This window comes from Neoarius graeffei, chromosome 12 (assembly GCF_027579695.1).
Source record: "Neoarius graeffei isolate fNeoGra1 chromosome 12, fNeoGra1.pri, whole genome shotgun sequence".
Classification (NCBI taxonomy): domain Eukaryota; kingdom Metazoa; phylum Chordata; class Actinopteri; order Siluriformes; family Ariidae; genus Neoarius; species Neoarius graeffei.
Window position 1 is genome coordinate 74,645,396 of NC_083580.1, and position 20,992 is coordinate 74,666,387.

At 42.7% G+C, this 20,992-nt stretch overlaps 1 protein-coding gene across 4 annotated transcripts in view; it reads left to right on the forward strand.

Moving 5' to 3' along the window:
* nup98 (nucleoporin 98 and 96 precursor) overlaps nt 1-20,992 on the forward strand; it is an 89,343-nt gene that overhangs the window by 20,283 nt on the left and 48,068 nt on the right. For 2 of the 4 annotated variants that reach the window (XM_060936404.1, XM_060936405.1), the window contains exons 3-19: nt 899-994; nt 1,357-1,539; nt 1,630-1,766; nt 1,846-1,953; nt 2,046-2,223; nt 10,709-10,866; nt 10,954-11,094; nt 11,208-11,340; nt 11,419-11,511; nt 11,603-11,746; nt 11,908-12,038; nt 12,198-12,385; nt 13,189-13,308; nt 14,786-15,069; nt 15,191-15,304; nt 15,383-15,521; nt 15,641-15,818. In XM_060936404.1, coding sequence (XP_060792387.1) covers nt 899-994; nt 1,357-1,539; nt 1,630-1,766; nt 1,846-1,953; nt 2,046-2,223; nt 10,709-10,866; nt 10,954-11,094; nt 11,208-11,340; nt 11,419-11,511; nt 11,603-11,746; nt 11,908-12,038; nt 12,198-12,385; nt 13,189-13,308; nt 14,786-15,069; nt 15,191-15,304; nt 15,383-15,521; nt 15,641-15,818 — 2,525 coding nt within the window. The remainder of the gene's footprint in view (nt 1-898; nt 995-1,356; nt 1,540-1,629; nt 1,767-1,845; nt 1,954-2,045; nt 2,224-10,708; nt 10,867-10,953; nt 11,095-11,207; nt 11,341-11,418; nt 11,512-11,602; nt 11,747-11,907; nt 12,039-12,197; nt 12,386-13,188; nt 13,309-14,785; nt 15,070-15,190; nt 15,305-15,382; nt 15,522-15,640; nt 15,819-20,992) is intronic. The other 2 variants (XM_060936406.1, XM_060936407.1) reach the window with 2 other exon arrangements.

Sequence of the window (20,992 nt, forward strand, 5' to 3'; positions counted from 1 at the left end):
CCACTCTGGAACCCGTTCTCAAAAAGATTGCGTTTTGGGCACCTAAAACGCCGGTGCCGTGTGGACGCCAGGCCTAAACGATAAACAATTGTATCGGAGTCACCTGAATCCGTTGCCATGTGGACAGGGCCTAAAAATGTTTACCTCCAATCTTCTCCCTGTTGCTTGAGCGTTGCTGGTTGGTTTCTTCTTTGACTGCTTGCTTTTGTGCTCGTATTTTGTCGGAACAGGGCTGCCAACCCTCTCGCTTCACACGCACAATCCACTCTCTCTGCCTCTTCTCTCTCGGTAAAAGGTAAAAACTTCTTTCTGAACCGGTCCCGTTGTTACAGTTCACTGCACAACAATAAGGCACGGTTTTTCTTTGGAAATTCCCGAACGCACGTCTGCACTCAAGCCGAACGGCAATGTAAGTAAACTGAAGTGGACTCAACTCAAGCGGTTTGTTTGGCTTAAATGATGTCACGTGCCAAGTGGTCACGAAAATCGCCGAGCAGAAATTCGCCACGATCCGCGCTAACTTTTATTTTAATTATTACTTAGTAATACTTCTTGGGACCAGAAGAAAATTACAGAGGGTTTTTTAACATGTAAAGTTTCAAATGTGCATAAAATGAAAACCGTTGCCAATGAACTTTAAGTACAGTACTCAAACGTACTTCGTTACTGTCCACCTCTGGGTGGCGGATTACACTTTCGTTCGAGTGGATGGGAATTGACCAAATTTTAGGGGGGTGTTGAAGGATGTTCATTTTCAAAACCTAACAAAATGCACTTTTTTTTTTTTTTTTGGGTTCAAAAACTGTAAGCCAGATTTCCCATGTTGGACAGTGGTGAGCTGAAGTGATCTCTCTTGCCTTTTTTTTTTTTTTTTTTTAAATTTAATTTTATTTTCCAGACACAGGGTTTGGAGCAACAGGTGGTTTTGGTGCTTCCGCTTTTGGAACCACAAACAACACCGGTGGTCTCTTTGGGGCAACACAGAACAAACCTGGTATGCTCATGTACATCTCCACAAGTTGAATTTATTTATTTATTTATTTAGTTTTGTGCAGTGATTATTTTTTTTAAACATAATTCAGAGAATAATTTTTCAGCATCATGATCTCACTTTCCAAATTTTTCAACCTGCCTGTGATGTAGTCAGTATTCAAAGCTTTTCTTTGTTCTGGTATGCAAATTAGTACCTGTGTGGTCAGGTGACTCGATGGAAGTTGACTCTCATGGTCACAATTCAACTCAGGAGTCAAATGGGTGATGAATGAATCAAATATGGTTTTGATGGTGAAGTTGAGGAGCTGAGAGAGATAATGAACAGTGATATGAACAGATAATGTGACCTTGTGCTTTATCCAGGCGGGCTTTTTGGCTCCAGCTCATTCAGTCAGCCGGTCACTTCATCGACGAGCAGTGGATTTGGGTTCGGTGCCACGAGCGGTACCTCGAACAGCCTCTTTGGAAGTACTAATACAGGAGGTGGAGGCCTTTTCTCTCAGCCAGGCAATGCGTTCGGTGCCAGTAAACCCGCTTCTTTTGGTAGTAAGTGCCGTTTAATTGGTTCGCTCAGGAGCTTAAACGGAGGTACTGGAATGTTTTTTTTAAAAACACATCATGAAATCTGTTTTGCAGCGTTTGGTACCAGTACCAGCAGCGGAGGGTTGTTTGGGACAACCAACACCACTTCGAATCCGTTCGGAGGAGCCTCTTCTCTGTTTGGTGCCTCGGGTTTTACTGCTTCCCAGCCTGGCACGACAATCAAATTTACTGTAGGTTTAATCCTGTTTATTTTTCTCTTGCATTCTTGCGTTTATTCTGTGTTTTAATCCATCACTGAATTTCTTTCAGCCACCAACAGGAAGTGACACGATGGTAAAGAGCGGCGTGACGACCAGCATCAACACTAAGCACCAGTGCATCACGGCCATGAAGGAGTACGAAAACAAATCTCTCGAGGTCAGAAGGAGAGAGGGTTTACTCTATGGAATGTTTCATGCGAAAACGGTTCGATTTGTCTCGAGCTTAATAACTGCGTCTGGACTTCTCAGGAGCTGAGGTTGGAGGATTACCAGGCAGGGAGGAAGGGACCCTCTAACCCAATGGCAGCCAACACAGGCAGCCTGTTCGGGACTGCAGCCACCGTGGCTCCCAGCACCGCGACGGGGCTCTTCAGCTCCTCGGGTACCGGCTTCAGCTTCAACCAGGCCAAGCCCTCCTTTAGTGCTGGTATGCATCCGTGTACAAGTCTCCAATTGGAGAGATGGGTAGACGTGTACATTTGCATATATAGATGTAATATATTTATTTTAATGCTGCTTTTAAAGGTTCAGCCCCAGTTTATACCTCAGTAACTGTGTGTAATGATTTACAGTTGGGTGCAAAACTTCATTTCAAAAATGTCGCGTTATTAACGCGTTAACTTGACTCAATTTTAACTGCGATAATTTTTTTATCGCGAGATTTAACGCTCTGTGACATGATGTAGGTTTTTCATAAGCTTTTGAAACTGCCAGGAACTTGGAACAGAGACAAAACGATAGCAGCTAGACTGTAATGCCACGCCCCGCACAGCCAGAGTCGTTCCCCCCCCCCCCCCCCCCCCCTCCGAGAACCAGCGCGGGCAGGGCGCGCTAGTAGAGATGGGATTTATGGCTCTTTGATGGGATCCGCATCTTTGTGATCCGTTCTTTGAAAAGAGCCGTTCAAAAGACTGGCTCATTTGGCTCTTTTTAAATATTTATTCAGTTTTAAGAAGACAGCGTCTAAAGAAGCCAGATCCCTCTGAACTGTAAACTCAATGCTATCCCAGAAATCCTTCCTGTAATATGCAAATTTGGCCGCCTCTGATTGGACAGCGCGACGCATCAACAGGCAGAAAGTGTAAAAGTACAAAATGTGTTAAGTGAGCTGAAACAGTAAAGATCAGATTCAATGCAATATTTATCAACGAACAACTTAAACTTAATATAATAGTGTACTTTATATTATCAAGCATGTCAAGCCTACCGTCACTGTGTAACCTATCTCTCTGATTAAAAGTTGTAGACTAACTCACACAGTAGATCATTTCACTCATGGTTCTTTTGCTAGCCCCGCGCCGGTGCTCGGCTTAGGTTTTACTTTGCAGTGGCTGTGACAAGACGTGTTATGCTTTGTAATAAAAAAACAAAAACAAAACATTGGTGCAAAGCAAGCCCATTCACTTTTTTATGCTGATAAGAGAATTACAATGGTCTTTTATGTGACAAAAATGTGCGATTAAATTGCGATTAATCGCGAGTTAACTATGACTGCCGCGACATTAATCGCGATTAAATATTTTAATTGCTTGACAGCACTAATAAAAAGCAGAATAAATTTCTTTGTTTTGCTGTGGGAATCCTGTCACCATACAGGCTAAATATTACAGCTACGAAGTTTGGCAGGGGTTATAGAAACGGGGTCCGTCTGGTCATGTTTTCGTTTCCAGGCCAGATCTTTAAAACTACTGACGATATCTTCGTGAAACTTTTGTATACATATCAAGCAACATGTGAACTGGTGCCTTTTGCTATTTTGGATTTTTGAAAATAAGTATTTTTAAAATTTTTACATAAAAAAAAAAAAAAGATTTTGACTTGGTTACTAAGAGCAATGTTTGTTTCCAGAGCATACACTACCGTTCAAAAGTTTGGGGTCACTTTGAAATGTCCTTATTTTTGAAAGAAAAGCACTGTTCTTTTCAATGAAGATCACTTTAAACTAATCAGAAATCCACTCTATACATTGCTAATGTGGTAAATGACTATTCTAGCTGCAAATGTCTGGTTTTTGGTGCAATATCTCCATAGGTGTATAGAGGCCCATTTCCAGCAACTCTCACTCCAGTGTTCTAATGGTACAGTGTGTTTGCTCATTGCCTCAGAAGGCTAATGGATGATTAGAAAACCCTTGTACAATCATGTTAGCACAGCTGAAAACAGTTTCTCTCTTTAGAGAAGCTATAAAACTGACCTTCCTTTGAGCAGATCGAGTTTCTGGAGCGTCACATTTGTGGGGTCGATTAAATGCTCAAAATGGCCAGAAAAATGTCTCGACTATATTTTCTATTCATTTTACAACTTATGGTGGTAAATAAAAGTGTGACTTTTCATGGAAAACACAAAATTGTCTGGGTGACCCCAAACTTTTGAACGGTAGTGTATATCCAAAACTATTCATGATGCAGATTTGAAACTTGGTGTACATGTTGTTAAGGTGACTGTAGATGTGCCTTTTCATACTAAGAAATTTTTCATGTTTCCATGGAAACAATTTCAGACTTGGTCCCTCAGGTTAGTCTTAGGGGTAGGTTTTGTTTCCGGAGCAGAACTTAAAAACTATGAGTGGTATGGTCTTGAAAGTTGGTATGTGTTGATTAAGTAATGGATATGTGCCTTTTGATACTGAGAGAAATTTTAATTTTTAGCTCACCTAAAAATGAAAAGGTCCGGTGGGTTTGTGCCATGGGCTGCTGAGGTCAGTGTAAAGAGGTAGGGTTGGTTTCCTGCAGCAGAACTTGAAAAATGTGACACACAACAGTGTTTCCCACAGACCAGGTAGCAATTTGTGGTGCTCCAGTGTGCCGATGAGGGAATCGTGCGCAGTGGTGTCGTGGCGGTCGGTGAAGTCGGTCATTGGGGTGTATGCAAAGTGTTTACAGCAGGCGGTGTTCAAACACGCAGTATTTTTCTTCAGAGTCACCTGCTGGGACTATTTTAAAGCTACAAGAAGCATTTGAGATTATTCAGTTCAATCTAAATTCTTTTAAGTTCTTTAAGAGAAGACAGCTAAAACAATTTTTACCAGAACCCTGCCTGGTTTCATTCCTCGACCCAACTTTACATTACAGGGCAGGCCATTAGTTTGCTGGGCTTGATGTTGGTGTAAAACATGTCTTTTAAATTTATGAAAATTACTCACCAAAATTGAAGTTAAAGTTTAGTTTTTACCTTAGTTTTTTGCCTTTTTGGTGGCAATCTTTCAATCATTCTTTAGTTGACATTCAAGGAATAAATTGCAAAAAACAAGCTGGAGGTTTTTATTTTAAATATTGAACTCAACACTTACCTCAATACTAAAATTAAATAAAGTATAATAGAAGCCACTTAAAGTAACACCAAGGCAACTAACAATGAAAAAGCATTACCCTAATTGGTGCAAAGCCTGCATGCCCTATCGGAACATTTAATTCTGCGTGGCTTCCTGAAAAAAGACTCAAGTGCCCTATCGTAAGGGAAGTCATTGGGTTCGGGACCATTTATGGAGATTCGTAAGCAGGCTGCCAGGTGTTCCCCTTGGAGCCTATTCCTGAGGTCTGTTTTAATCTATGGATAAAAAGTACATTTTCTTCATCAAAGCACTAAAAATTTCCATTACATCAAAAAAAATATACAAAGGAATACTGAATTTCTATGTGCTCACCCTGTTCATAGCTGAGAAATCCAGTGCAGTGATGGTTTATCTACTTCGCCAATAAAGCTAATAAAGATGTTTCTTAAAATATTCAGATTTTATGCTTCAGATAGCATCAACTAGGCATCCCCGCGAGTATAACATTTTTATTTAGGCTAGTGGGAAAGCCTTATTTATTGTGAATGTCAAGCCATTACAGGGAGTGCAGAATTATTAGGCAAGTTGTATTTTTGAGGATTAGTTTTATTATTGAAAAGCAACTATGTTCTTGATGAACCCAAAAGACTCATAAATATCAAAGCTGAGTATTTTTGGAAGTTGGAGTAGGGCTTTCTTAGGCTACATCCACACGACAACGGCAACGAGATGTTATTTAAAAATATATCGCGTCCAAATGGGCAACAATCAGTAAAATATCAGGTCCATATGGCAACGCAACGCTTGCTGAAAACGATGCAATACACATGCCACACCTCTAGGGGCGCTGTAAGACGGTCCCTTCGGAGACACCAGAACAATAGAAGAAGTAAGGATGCATATTAGCCACAAAGTCAGGAAAATCTGTTTGTAAAATTACATTATAATGACCAAATACAATGAAAAGTATTTTTCCAGTCTCACCTGTGAAAGGTAATCCCATGTGATCTCGTTTGGATGGCAAACCTGTTGGTACAGTTAAACGCAGCTAATCTTTATTCTCCGCTTTGACCTCTCCAAAATGGCGGCGAGGATGACGTATGATTCTACGCGGAAGGCGGCGTCTTTAATGGTCCGGAATAAATTGAATGCTAATTAAATAATGATTAATTTGCTCCTCTACGCCCTTTTTGAGGAATGTATTGTAGGACTTAAACCCACATCTGAAGAGGTGAGATCGCTCTTTTTTTTCTCTATTTTTGCTGGCGGGATTGACTCTCTCTCTCTCTCTCTCTCTCTCTCTCACTTTGCACCATTACACAATAAATATTCACAGTGAAAATATTTTGTAAGTGCGTTTCATGAACCAAGTTATAGGATTTGTTGACAACTCGCATCGCAATGAGAAGCTCATTGGCACTACTGGTGTTAAGGATCAGACCATTTCATAAATGAATATTTTGCTGTAGAGCTGCAGTGTTTGTACAATTGCATGTTTTTGCTTCACTATTACTGTCACTATTCTGCTTCTTGCATTACTACTGTGAACTAACACTGAACATAATAATAATATCTAAGCTAGTGTTTCACTCTCACTAGTGCTCTGTAAGGCTTTTTCCTGGTGATATTCGTTACACTTCTACCCGGCGTGAAGCACTCACAGTCATGTGGTTGTGACGTCATCGTAAACAAATCCGTTTTACTCATCCAGACGACTTCACAACGGCAACGTTGCCAGATCTTTCCACTCTGGAACCCGTTCTCAAAAAGATTGCGTTTTGGGCACCCAAAACGCCGGTGCCGTGTGGACGCCAGGCCTAAACGATAAGCAATTGTATCGGAGTCACCTGAATCCGTTGCCGTGTGGACAGGGCCTTAGTTTTAGCTATCTTAGGAGGATATCTGTGTGTGCAGGTGACTATAACTGTGCATAATTATTAGGCAACTTAACAAAAAACAAACATATACCCATTTCACTCATTTATTTTCACCAGGGAAACCAATATAACAACTCAACATTCACTAATATACATTGCTGGCATTCAAAAACAACAACAAAAAAAAATCAGTGACTAATATAGCCGCCTTTCTTTACAAGAACACTCAAAAGCCTGCCATCCATGGATTCGGTCAGTGTTTTGATCTGTTTGCGATCAACATTGCGTGCAGCAGCAATCACAGCCTCCCAGACACTGTTCAGAGATGTGTACTGTTTCCCCTCCTTGTAGATCTCACATTTGATGAGGGACCACAGGTTTTCTATGGGGTTCAGATCAGGTGAACAAGGAGGCCACGTCATTAATCTTTCTTCCTTTAGACCCTTTCTGGCCAGCCATGCTGTGGAGTACTTGGATGCGTGTGATGGAGCATTGTCCTGCATGAAAATCATGTTTTTCTTGAAGGATGCTGACTTCTTCCTGTACCACTGCTTGAAGAAGGTGTCTTCCAAAAACTGACAATAGGACTGGGAGTTGAGCTTGACGCCATCCTCAACCCGAAAAGGTCCCACAAGCTCATCTTTGATGATACCAGCCCATACCAGTACCCCACCTCCACCTTGCTGGCGTCTGAGTTGGACTGGAACTCTCTGCCCTTTGCTGATCCAGCCACGAGCCCATCCATCTGGCCCATCAAGACTCACTCTCATTTCATCTGTCCATAAGACCTTAGAAAAATCAGTCTTGTGATACTTCTTGGCCCAGTCTTGACATTTCATCTTGTGTGTCTTGTTCAGTGGTGGTCATTTTTCAGCCTTTGTTACCTTGGCCGTGTCCCTGAGTATTGCACACCTTGTGCTTTTTGACACTCCAGTGATGTTGCAGCTCTGAAATATGGCAAAACTGGTGGCAAGTGGCATCTTGGCAGCTTCACGCTTGACTTTCCTCAGTTCACGGGCAGTTAGTTTGCGCCTTTTTTTTTCAACGCGCTTCTTGCGACCCTGTTGACTATTTTGAATGAAGCGCTTGATTGTTCGATGGTCACGCTTCAAAAGCTGGGCAATTTTAAGAGTGCTCCATCCCTTTGCAATATATGTCACTATTTTTGACTTTTCTGAGTCCGTCAAATCCCTCTTCTGACCCATTTTGCCAAAGGAAAGGAAGTTGCCTAATAATTTTGCACACCTGATATAGGGTGTTGTCATTAGACCACACCCCTTTTCATTACAGAGATGCACATCACCTGGTATGCTTAATTGGTAGGAGGCTTTCAAGCCTATGCAGCTTGGAGTAGGCCAACATGCATAGAGAGGGTAATGTGGTCAACATACTCATTTGCCTAATAATTCTGCACTCCCTGTATTAATAACTTGCATGAATGCTGAAGCGGGATAAACGGGATAATGCAATAAGGCCGGTTCCTCGCATCAAGCTGCTACTGTATGCATCAAAATTGGTTTATAGCCCGACTCGGGGATGTCCGTTTCATGTAAGCCAAGAAGGCTATGATAAAGCTCATCACGAGCACGACGTAGGCTACCTTTTAAAATAAGGGGTTGGAAGGCGAATCGGGAAGGCTGCGTTATTCAGGGATGAGAATGAAAAATATTAAAAAAGTCTGAAAAAAGCCAGGGGTTTGGGGGCTGCAGGCACCCAGTGGGGCCCAGGGGCAGGAAGCTAATGGTTTTTGGCTATCTTTTTTTTTTTTTTTTTTAACTCCCAAACCATTAACTTTATCAGCAAAAAGTTGCAATGTATTTGGAAATAAATTCCCCTTCTTGGTGGACTACCAGGTGAAAATGATTAATATGGTACAAGAGACTTGTTTTTAATCAATTCACATTTGATGATTTCAAAAAAAATCAATGCACCTTTTAATATAAACGAGCTCTACAGTATTATATTTCTGCATTTTAGCTATTCATGTCTTTGAATACTCTAACCCTTTAAAATGAAGTGCAAACCAGAAAAAAATTCTATCATATAATTCTCTGAAGCGTTCTTCTGATGTTATCATGGTAGCAGGAGGTCCTGCATATTAAGCAGGCGACATTCAACATCACTTATCACTTCCCTTTCAACTGTTGTATGGACTAACGAGGTTTTATCTGGACAGGATGTTGTGTAATGTAATACAGATCCCATACGGTCAATTTGAAGATCGAGATGGTGATTTTGAATTAAAGAACAGGCATGTACAATTGGCATTACATATTGGAATTTTTTTTTTAAATCAAAAACTAAGTTCATCTTGGCCTAAAAAATTTAGGCAGACGCTCCTGCGCGGCACACGCCAGCAATCCCCCCCCCCCCCCCCCCCCCCCCCCCCCCAATGAAATGAGTAACAAGTAGGAGAGTTATACACGGTATCATACCTAAAATTTTATCAGAAATATAGATATGATACTATGATTCTCCCCAACATGCTACATTAGATAAGCTAACCCCATTCATAAAAGATGCACACTTATGACGTGTATTTGATATATATGTGATATATATGATGTATATTCATACATTGCTACTTTACGGAAATCTTCAGTAAGTTTGGTCTTTTCATGCCAGCCTGTTGTAGACCTAAATATAATGCACATGAACTGACACTCCCCACCTCAACATGTCCTTTACAATCATTTAAGCCACCATGGGCAATGCTGAAACCACTGCTGCAAACAGTACATCACGCGAAACTGTCATTATTGTTGACCCTTATTAGACAGGGAGATTCTTTTGTGTAATCTGAGCTGAAGTGGGTTTTGTATTTTGGTTTTTTGGGGCGCGCGCGCTCGCTCTCTGCCATGCCGATCCTGTAGGCCGCACTGACTCAACTGAAAACTTCGGTCCTCGAGAAAAGAGATAAAAGCCCGCCCACACTGAAAGCTGATTGGCTTATTTTGCTGAGTAACCCAATCAGGATGCTCTTTGTCTCGCATGCGCTCCATGAACAGGCACACGCGCAGTCTCTCTCGCACTCCCTGTTATGTGCACATTCTAAGATGCGCGATGCGGACATTAATGTTTCACGTGCACGCGCTTGCTCTAGATTCCGGGAGATATTCTCCAAGGTGCGGGCATCAGGGAGCCACTATCAATATGCGGGAGACTTCCAGAACACTTGGGATGTCTGCGTTATAAGGTGACCACAGATCATTAACCAAACACCCCCCCCCCGGAAATTTTTCAATGGATTTACATTGATCTAAAAAAAACGATCATTTTGGTCTGAAAAAGTTGGGAATCCGCCAATCGGCGGCAAATTCTCATCCCTGGAACTTTTTAATTAGCACGCCTCTCTGTCTGTCTGTGTGCGCGCGCGTGAACGAGAAGAAAGAGCACTATGAATGAATGGAACGATACGCAACGGAATTTTTTTTTTTTTTTCAAAATCGCGAGTCTGATTGTGTGGCAATAGGAATCCATTGTGTGGCGCTGCGCCACACAATGGTCTATGTATGGGAAACCCTGCATAATATCTTGAAACTTGGTATATAGGGCAGGGGATATAGATGACTCTGTCGTCTTGTTTTATGTATTTAACTCTGCCAAAACATGGTTTTGTTTTTTGGTTTCATGATATAATGGAATCTTTACCCATGTGTCAAGTAAGGGAGGGTGTGCTAGAGGGTTTGTGCTCAACTCTTAGACTTTGGTGTACAAGTGTGGCTCAAAATGAATAACACTAATGTGACCTAATTGTTCTATAGGTACGAGTGGCTTTGGGACGACACCAGGTGGTTTATTTGGCCAGCCAACGCAGACTAATAGTCTCTTCAAGCCCTTCGGACAGGCCACCACCACCCAGAACACAGGCTTCTCATTTGGTGGCACCAACACCATGGGCCAGGCCAATACCAGCAGCATGGTAAGGGCATGGAGCAAAGCTGGCAGATTCATAGCTGATGTTTGTGGTTGACAATCTGTGGACTGTCCTCTTGCTCTCTGTGATCAGGGTCTGTTTGGGACCCCGGCTGCCTCGCAGGCTGGAGGTCTGTTCGGAAACTCAGCCAACACCAGCACGGCCAGCGGCTTTGGCACGGGGACTGGGCTCTTTGGACAGCCCAACACTGGCTTTGGGAATGTGGGTACACAGGTGACTTGTGAGAAAACTAAGACTAAGCAAGGAGTGACTTCTTGTGCTGCATTTCAGTAGTTCCCCCCCCAATAATTAGGTTAATTGTATGATCTGGCTTCTTATTTTTACAGAATCTGTTTGGTAACAAGCCTGCTGGTTTTGGCACCACCACCACGAGTGCTCCCTCCTTCGGTACAGGCACTGGCCTGTTTGGCAACAAACCCACGCTCACTCTCGGGACGAACACAAACACCTCCACCTTTGGTGAGTGAGAGAATTCATTTGTTCTATCGATCGATTGATTTAGAACAGCTAAAGGCCATTTTTAAATCCGTTTCTTAGGGTTTGGAGCCAATCCTGCTGGAGGCAGTCTGTTTGGAAGCAAACCTGCCACTGGTACACTAGGAACAGGACTCGGAGCAGGTTTTGGAACTGGTACGGTATAAGCTGCGACATGAGTTGTGCATAAGTAATGTTTTAGTTTCTTCTGGAAATGAGAAGCTTCATATCTACCCCGTCCTTTCAGGTGTAGGTACAGGGCCAACGTCCCTGTTTGGAAACAACCAGAACAAGATAGGCTCCACTCTCGGGACAGTGGGAACGTTCGGGCCTGGTAGCTTCAACACAGGAACCAGCGCGCTGAACTTTGGAGCACCACAGCAACCTGTTGGTGAGTTACATTATTTATTTAGGTTTTAAAAATTATTTTTAAGAACCAAGATATTAAAAAGAAACGGTTGTTTGGGTGTTCCTCGGTTAGTGCAGTGATTGTGTATGGATAAGCGCGTTTTAGATTAGAAGATTGCTAAACCTTGATGTTTGGTCTTTCAGCCCTGACGGATCCCAACACTGCACTCCAGCAGGCGGTGCTCCAGCAGCAGCTCAACGCGCTGAACTATTCACCTTTTGGAGATTCGGACCTTTTTAGAAACCCGCTCTCTGACCCCAAGAAGAAAGAGGAGGTAGGAACGGAAGTCTTCTTCGATTTTTGATCTCCAGAAGGATATTAACGTCATAGCATTGAAGAGGAGGTTTTAAGGCTGATCTTTTGAGGTGCTGGCAGATTTGTGAAAATACCTTATTTTAAAATTTGGATTCTTGGTTGTTTTCACCGTAATTAGCGGCTGAAGCCTACAAATCCGGCTGCCCAGAAAGCCCTGACGACCCCTACGCACTATAAGCTCACACCTCGTCCTGCCACACGTGTGCGTCCCAAGGCCCTCACCTCATCAGGTTCTGGGAAATCTCAGCTTTTCGATGGACTCGACGACGATGAACCTTCCATCACCAACGGAGCTTTTATGCCCAGGTAAGGGACATTTCATTCAAACTAAAGGCAGGCCGTTGTCAGGAAGTGTGATGAGTAACGGTAAAGACCTTTTTTAAAAAAATTTTTTGTATGCACTAATTTTAGTTAGAATTCCTGTAAATATGTTTGCTAGACAGAAAAGCATGTTTTCATTAATTAAAAATGAAAAAAATAATGCCCAGTTGTCTTTACCGTTACCCTGTAGAGTAACGGGAAGACATCTCATGGCGTTTTTTGGGTCACTGAGTGCAGAAAAAAAAGAAACGGATTATGGATAATAAAATGCATGATTTTGCCATTTGGGTAACGGTAAAGACATCAAGAAAGTACACATTTTTGCTCATGGATTTTAGGCTATACACCAAAAACCGTTGAAGCAAATACATTTTTCACAATAAAAAGTGAAGGCATAGAGGTAATATTTCAGAAAGAAAAGTGAATTTAAAAAAAAAAAAAGGAATTTTCATTCGAATTTCACTAATTGTCATTTAGACACATGGCGGTAATGACATTTTAGGCTAAATAAAGATTTTTGCAAATGCAGACTTAAAAAAAAAAAAAAAATGTTCTACTGCTCTGTTAAATTCTTTCTTAAAATAAATGTATAATAGAGGGCCAGGGTTAATGTTTTTTTTTGGGGGGGGGCAAACTGAATTTGTCGCATTTTCTGAGAACGGCCCGGGTGTGATTTTTGATTTTTAAAAAATTTTTTTTTTTAAACAGGGCTTGCGTTACTGTCTAAAATGCTGTAATGCCTTATAAAAGTGCACGAGTTGAAGCTTTTACACTTGATCTGTTTTTAGGAGGAGCATAAAGAAGCTTGTATTAAAGAACCTGAATGGAAGCAGTCTGTACAACAGTCCACTGAACAGGGAGGCTGATGACTTGAACTCACCGTCAGAATACCCTCAGAATGGCCTCAGGTTAGATTTTGTAGATTATTGCCTTACTGTGCAAGTTTGGGAACTTTTAAAGTGCTGATGACACGTTTCTGACATCTTTGGCGATGTTTTATAACATATAAAAAGTAATTCCCGATGATCCATATATTAATTCACGAAGGCGCCTATTTTACAAGTTATGATAAACGCGGCTATTTGGGCAAATTTGACAGGGCTGCAGCACCCAGGAGACGGAGGAGGAGGAGGAGCTATATGACGTCAGCGAAAGAACCTTCCTCCTAACTTACCAGTTTGTTGTTGATGTGACAGGTGTTCAGTTTGTCATTATTAGTATATTTGTGTGTGTGTGTGTGTGTGTGTATAGATAGATAGATAGACAGATAGTTATTATGCCTTCGCGTTGTGTTGCCGGCTTTTGCTCCAAAACCCACAAGGATGGGGTAAGTTTATTCAAGTTTCCCAGAGATCCCGAGCTGCATGCGAAGTGGGTGAAGCAAGTCAGGCGCGCTCGTGACAAGTGGGAGCCCTCACCAACATCCGTCCTGTGCTCTGAACACTTCGATTTGGATTGTTTTGACACCCTTCCCAGCTTAAAAGAATCTCTTGGGTGTTCAGTTCAGCACAAACGTGTGTTACTACCATCAGCAGTGCCTACACAGTGTTGCCAGATTGGGAGGTTTCCCGCCCAGTTGAGCGGTTTCAAGTGCATTTTGGTGGGTTTTGAACATTATTTTGGGCTGGAAAACATCATCAGTATCTGTTGCCAGATACTGCTGAAGTTTTCCAACCCAAAATATGTTCAAAATGCACTTGAAACCACCCAACTGGGCGGGATTCCTCCCAATCTGGCAACACTGCCAGTATTCCGGAGGGGGTCTACTAGTAGCTATGCCGGATCCAAAGACAGTCCTCCTGTCAGAACATGTGTTGTGAAACGACATAAGATAAAGGTACGTAGAGCTATAGATTCTACATGATAATCATAAATGTAATCATAAAGTCGGCGTGATATCAGTCATGTATTTGCTTGTGAAAGCTTGCGGCTTTCATGTAACTGCCGCCTAGCAACGAGAGGCAAAGGGTAAAGAGGGTAGGCTATCATAGATTCTATTCGGAAGAGATCAACACAATTCTAGACTCCCAGAAGAGGAAGAGCTAGCACTAGAGAGTTCACCGGCGTTTTCATGCGCCATTTCCATTGAGTAGAACCAGAGTAGAACAGCCAGTGAACCGCAGCGTGTTCTTCCGCTGACGTCACAACATGGCCGTGAGCCACGGACCCAGTTTTCTTGCGCTGTGCAATTAAAAGTTGGATATTTGCGTAACAACAGCTTCTTTTCATGTAATTATAACAGAACTCTAACATGTTTGCCATGTTGTATAGTTTATTAAAGAAATTGCATTGAGTCATGTTCGTGTCATCAGCACTTTAAACCATGTGCAGTTTAACCATGCGGCGTAGCACTGCCTGGAAAATCCTCCTTTCAACTTTGTCTAGTCTGAGAGCGGATGCAGAAGAAACCCAAGATGTCGAGCCAGAAGGAGGCGCAGAGGATGATCTGCAAGTCTCCAAGTTCTACACCAACCCTATTACTAAGCCCATCCCACACACGCAGCCCAGTCCGTCGCTGCAAGACACCATCAACGAGCTGAACGTCAGGAGAGCCGTCGGGGCCCACAACGGCCTGGACCTCAGCAGTGAGGAGATCTCTTTGGGAGACGAGAGTGTTCAGGAAGAGCGAGACGACGAGCTGGAGGCACAGAAACCTCCTCACCCAGCTGGTACGTGGTGGCCGTAGTCTTCAAAACTTCAGGCTTTTAAGCCCCGGTGAAGATTTTAATCTGAACAAGAACCATCATGGATCCGTGGTTGACTTTTTTGTTTCTCCTTTCGTGTCTGCAGGCATCGTTTTGACTCGGGTGGGCTACTACACCATCCCGTCCATGGAGGAGCTAGGGAAGATGCTGAATGAAAACGGCGAGTGTATTGTCGAGAACTTTACAGTCGGAAGGAAAGGTACGTTACGGATCACGGGTCTTAAAACGTTAACGTTTACCGGTGTTGTAAAATTAAGTAACCGTGAACCTTTTCCAGGCTATGGGTCAGTTTTCTTCCCTGGCGAAGTGAATTTGACAAACTTGAATCTTGATGAAATCGTGCACTTGAGACGAAAGGAGATAATCGTATACCCTGATGACAAGGATAAGCCGTCTGCAGGAGAGGGCCTCAACAGGTTAGCAGCACATCTCCTGTATTCCTGATCGATCTTTTAATTTTTTTTTTAATTAGCTGTTGATTCACTTGTGTTCCACGCTCAGCGTTTTTACATTACGCGTTAAATCTGGTTTACAGACGAGCAGAAGTGACCCTTGATGGTGTTTGGCCCAACGATAAAACCACCCGCACTCAGATCAAAAGTCCTCAGCGTCTGAGCGAGATGAACTACGAGGAACGTCTGGAGAACGCCTCACGCAAACAAGGCGCTCGCTTCCTGGAGTACAGACCTGAGACCGGCTCCTGGGTGTTTGAGGTATGAGCCCTTTTTTTTTTTTGTGGCTACTGCCTCGTAGAGGCGGAGCCACTGTGTCATCCTGTTGTAAGAATGAGTGTAACAATATGTGCAGCGCGTTACGCATAAGCATTGCAGTCATCAGAGCAGGGAATCGTGATCTCGTGATACGAACAGTTGATCTCACGTAATCAAAGGTACACAAGAACAAGTGGCGAAGCCGCTATGTCATCGTGTCGTAAAAATGTGTAACAGTAGCGAAACTTCGTAACCAATCAGCACTTATCCTGATCAAGTTTGATTACCCGTTCTACTTCTTGATAAACTTCGGAACCAGAAACTAGAGCCCTGCACTCCCGCGGGAGTCCTGCGGGACTCGTGGGACCCGCCGCAAAGCAGTGCGGCGCGGGACAAATTTTGAAAGCTCATTGTGGGCGTGGGTGGGACCGGAAGTGCACATATGCGCGCGGGCGGGAGCGGGAGTGCACATATGCGGCGCAGGCAGGAGCGGTGATAAGCTGCAGTCCCGCTAACTAAAAACGTGTTTGAAATAAAATTTATAAATTATTAATTTATGTCTATCATATATAATTTGTGCTGGATATTTTATTTGGCCTTAATAAAAACATTTTAAGATGCCTAAATTTGCAGAGAGTCTCAGATTGCCAGATTGAGTGAGGAATGGCATCTTAAATTTGCCATTGATCACCCTAACGGGAAATCCTTTGATCACTCTAATGACTCGCAGTTCACACCCACCTAGCAAGAGAACCATGAGTGAAGTGATTTACTGCTTGCGTTAGTCTACAACTTTAATCAGAGAGACAGGTTACACAGTGACGGTAGGCTTGACTCAATGCTATCCCAGAAATCTTTCCTGTAATATGCAAATTTGGCTGTCCAATCAGAGGCGGCCAAATTTGCATATTACAGGAAGGATTTCTGGGATAGCATTCAGTCAAGCCTACCGTCACTGTGTAACCTGTCTCTCTGATTAAAGTTGTAGACTAATGCAAGCAGTAAATCAATTTACTTCTCTTACTAGCTCTGCTTTGCAATAAAAAAAAAAAAAAAACACCATTGGTACAAAGCAAGCCCATTCACTTTATGCTGATCAGAGAATTACAATGGTTTCTCATGTGATTAAAAATGTGCGATTCACGATTAAATATTTTAATCGCTTGACAGCACATTATTATTATTATTATTATTATTATTATTATTATGAGACACTACATGCTGAATTCAGAAACAAGGTAAATAATAACAAACGTGAACGTGAGCTGTAGATATTTATGCTCAAATCCACTCAAAGTAGGGGGCGGGGGGTGGGGCACCATCACGCTGTGTCAAGACAAGAACTTTCCTGAGAAATAACGTGAACGTCTGCATCATGCGGGATTTGCGGGCGGGAGCGGGACAAAATATGGCAGGCGGGAGCGGGACTGAAAATCATAATTTTTTTGTGGGCGCGGGCGGGAGCGGGACAAAATATGGCAGGCGGGAGCGGGACTGAAAATCATAATTCTTTGCGGGAGTGGGACTGCACAATGCGGGCGCGGGTGGGAGCGGGACTGAAAAATCCGACCCGCGCAGACCTCTACCAGAAACGAAATAAGAGAAACTTGGTTATAACTTCGTAAAAAGATAAACGAAATTCACCTCATGGTTCGCCAAGGCTGCTGATTCGAAATCAAGTAAGCGGTGTTTATTTTAAGAAAATTGACCTTTTCATTATCACAGCTTTTGTTTGGTCCTTCTGAAAGGTCAAATTTTTTTTTTTTTTTTTTTGAGCGTTTTGGCAGATATATTGAGAAGCTGATATCAAACTTCTGCTATTCGCTTTAATTATTTATTTTTTTTGAGTCTTTACACCAGGGTTTTTTCTAGAAAAATTTAGTATGAGGGCGCTCACCATGGCGAGGGAGCAAAGCGGGGGGGGGAGGATGGTGCCGGATCCCCCCCCCCCCCCGGCCGCGCGAAGCCTTGGAAAATTGAGGCTACAATGGGACATTCTGAGGCTATCTGGGAGGGAAATTGTAACAAATTGTCAACATTGAAAAAGAAACAGTAGCTTGCTGGGTGAATGCAGCAGATTGCCTGACCAAATGCTCTTCTTTGCGTCTGAAGAAATCGGATGTTTTTTCGGCATCTATCGGATGTTTTTGTACCAAGTGACGCTGAAGTTTCGAAGGTTTTAAGCACACGTTTGACAGGGTCTCCAGACAGAGGACACATTTCGGGCAATCGTGGCCATTTTTCTGTATGGCTGTAAAGCCATACTTAATGTATGCTGCCTCATATTTTCGGATTTTAGTTGGCCAGGACTTCTTAGTTTTTTTCGCAGCAGTGTCCTCCACAGCAGGGCTGTTGGTTTGTTCCTTCGGGCTCTTCTTCAAAAACCTGTCCACTTTGCGCTAGCAATACGCTAGCTTGAGGAGCAAAGCAGCTTGATAAATGGCGCAAACCGCAACGTCACAGGCAATCGGAGAGATGAGCATGGCAAACAACATTTCGATATAATGCATTATTAATAATTATATTTTATAATAATGATTAAAAAAACTAATTACAATATACAACCCCTGGCAAAAAGTATGGAATCACCAGTCTTGGATGAGCACTCATTCAGACGTTTTATTCTGTAGAACAAACTCAGATCACAAACATGATACAATAATAGTCATTCCAAAGTGCAACTTCTTGGCCTTCAGAAACACTAAAATAAACAAAGAAAATACATTGTGATAGTCAGCAAATGTTACTTTTATAGACCAAGCACAGGGAAAAAAAATATGGAATCACTCAGTTCTGAGGAAAAAAATATGGAATCACTCAATTTTCAGGTAGAAAATAAGGACTTGCCCAGTCAATTTCCTTTCCCTAAATTGACACCTGCCTCAGATTAGATCTGCTCGTTAGTCTGCAGTAAGAAACAGCGCAGTTATCACACCTTGGAGGGCTGCTGGACCAAGTGGATTGGCAAGAATCATGGCTCCAACAAGAGAGATGTCTCTTGAAACAAAAGAGAGGATTGTCAAACTTCTTAAAGAAGGTACCTCTTCACGCATGGTTGCCAAAGATGTGGGCTGTTCACAGTCAGCTGTATCTAAGATATGGACCAAGTACAAACAGCATGGGAAGGTTTTTAAAGCCAAGCGTACTGGTAAACCAAGGAAGGCATCAAAGCTTCAAGACAAAAAACTTAAGGCCATATGTCTTGAAAACCGAAAAAGTACAACAAAACAAATGAAGCATAAATGGGAGGAAGCTGGAGTCAATGTACAAGTATGTGACCGAACTGTGAGAAATCGCCTAAAGGAAATGGGATTTTCATCTAGGAAAGCTAAAAGAAAACCATCATTGACACCTAAACAGAAAAGAACAAGACTACAATGGGCTAAGGAGAAGCAATCATGGACTGTGGATGACTGGATGAAAGTTATCTTCAGTGATGAATCACGAATCTGCATTGGACAAGGTGACGATGCTGGAACTTTTGTTTGGTGCCGTTCCAGTGAGATTTATGAAGAGGACTGCCTGAAGAAAACATCCAAATTTCCACAATCCTTGATGATATGGGGCTGCATGTCAGGCAAAGGCACTGGGGAGATGGCTGTGGTTACTTCAATAAATGCACAGGTTTACATTGACATTTTGGACAGTTTTCTTATCCCTTCAATTAGGGCTGTGCGATATGGGGAAAAAATGAATATCCCGATACGTTTTCTCCATTTCACGATATACATCTCGATATATTTAAATCTTCTCTAAAGGACCCCATGAAATCTAACTTTTACTCTTTACTGTTTTCACTACAATCCCTGCAGATTAAGGCCGAATCCCATTTCACCCCTTGGACCAACCCCTTGGCCCTTCCCCTCCATTTTGCGCGTTCACGTAAAGGGGTAGGGGTATCCCAATCCCAGTTAACGCGGAGGGGTAGGGGAAGGGGTAGGGCTTCTGTACCCCTCCAAACGGAGATTTTCCTGGAGCTGACTCCGAACGAAGGGGTTTGAGTGATTTCCCACAATGCCATGCGGATTTCAGTGAGATTTCATGCGGATTTCAGAAAGATGGCGGTTCCCGCGGCGAAAGATTGTCATAAATGTATTTTCTCCATTATTTACGTGTTTTAAGTTGTTATCCAGAGGAAACACGCCGCTTGATTCGCTTTCGAGCTGAGAATGAGCAGCGATTTCTGAAATCCAAGCTGCTGCTAAAAAGCTTTGGGAGTGAGTATTGTTTTCGGTTGCTTGACTGCGTACGTTTTGTTCTGTTATTCTCGCTTTTGTTTACATGAGTGTTCTGACACCTCATTCTGTCGGATGTGGTGCACGAAGCGCCAAAGATATCCCATTCAGTGGTGTTAGTTAACAAATCACACCCTGCCAGCAGAGATTTCTGGTTCTGCCTCTGGCTCTGACTGTAGCGGCTGGTCGCAGCCAATGACGCATTTGGTTGCGTTTTGCTAACGTAAACGCTGACGGAGGTACGCGATGACGTATGCGATCGTTGAAGGGCTATCCCAATACGTAAGGGTTGAATTTCAAGCCCTATCCCTTGTAGCTCAGTTTCAAGGGGAAGGGGGAGGGGAAGGGGGAGGGGTAGGGGTAGAAATTAGAATTGGGATTGGGCCTAAATAACATTCTTGGTTAACTTTACAGGTGGTTTTCAACAACACATTTTAAATTTTCATGTTAGTGATTAATCACAATTTTATTCAACAAAAATGTGGCACAAACTGCAAAAACAATCTTGAAAATTGCAACAAAGGGGCAACACAATACAGAGCTGTTCAGAGCTCAAATCAATAAAGTGCAGCTCAACACTGAGAAAGACATTTAGGCCCTGTCCACACGGCAACGGATTCAGGTGACTCCGATACAATTGCTTATCGTTTAGGCCTGGCGTCCACACGGCACCGGCGTTTTGGGTACCCAAAACGCAATCTTTTTGAGAACGGGTTCCAGAGTGGAAAGATCTGGCAACGTTGCCGTTGTGAAGTCGTCTGGATGAGTAGAACGGATTTGTTTACGATGACGTCACAACCACATGACTGTGAGTGCTTCAGCCGGGTAGAAGTGTAACGAATATCACCAGGATATCACCAGGAAAAAGCCTTACAGAGCACTAGTGAGAGTGAAACACGAGCTTAGATATTATTATTATTATTATTATGTTCAGTGTTAGTT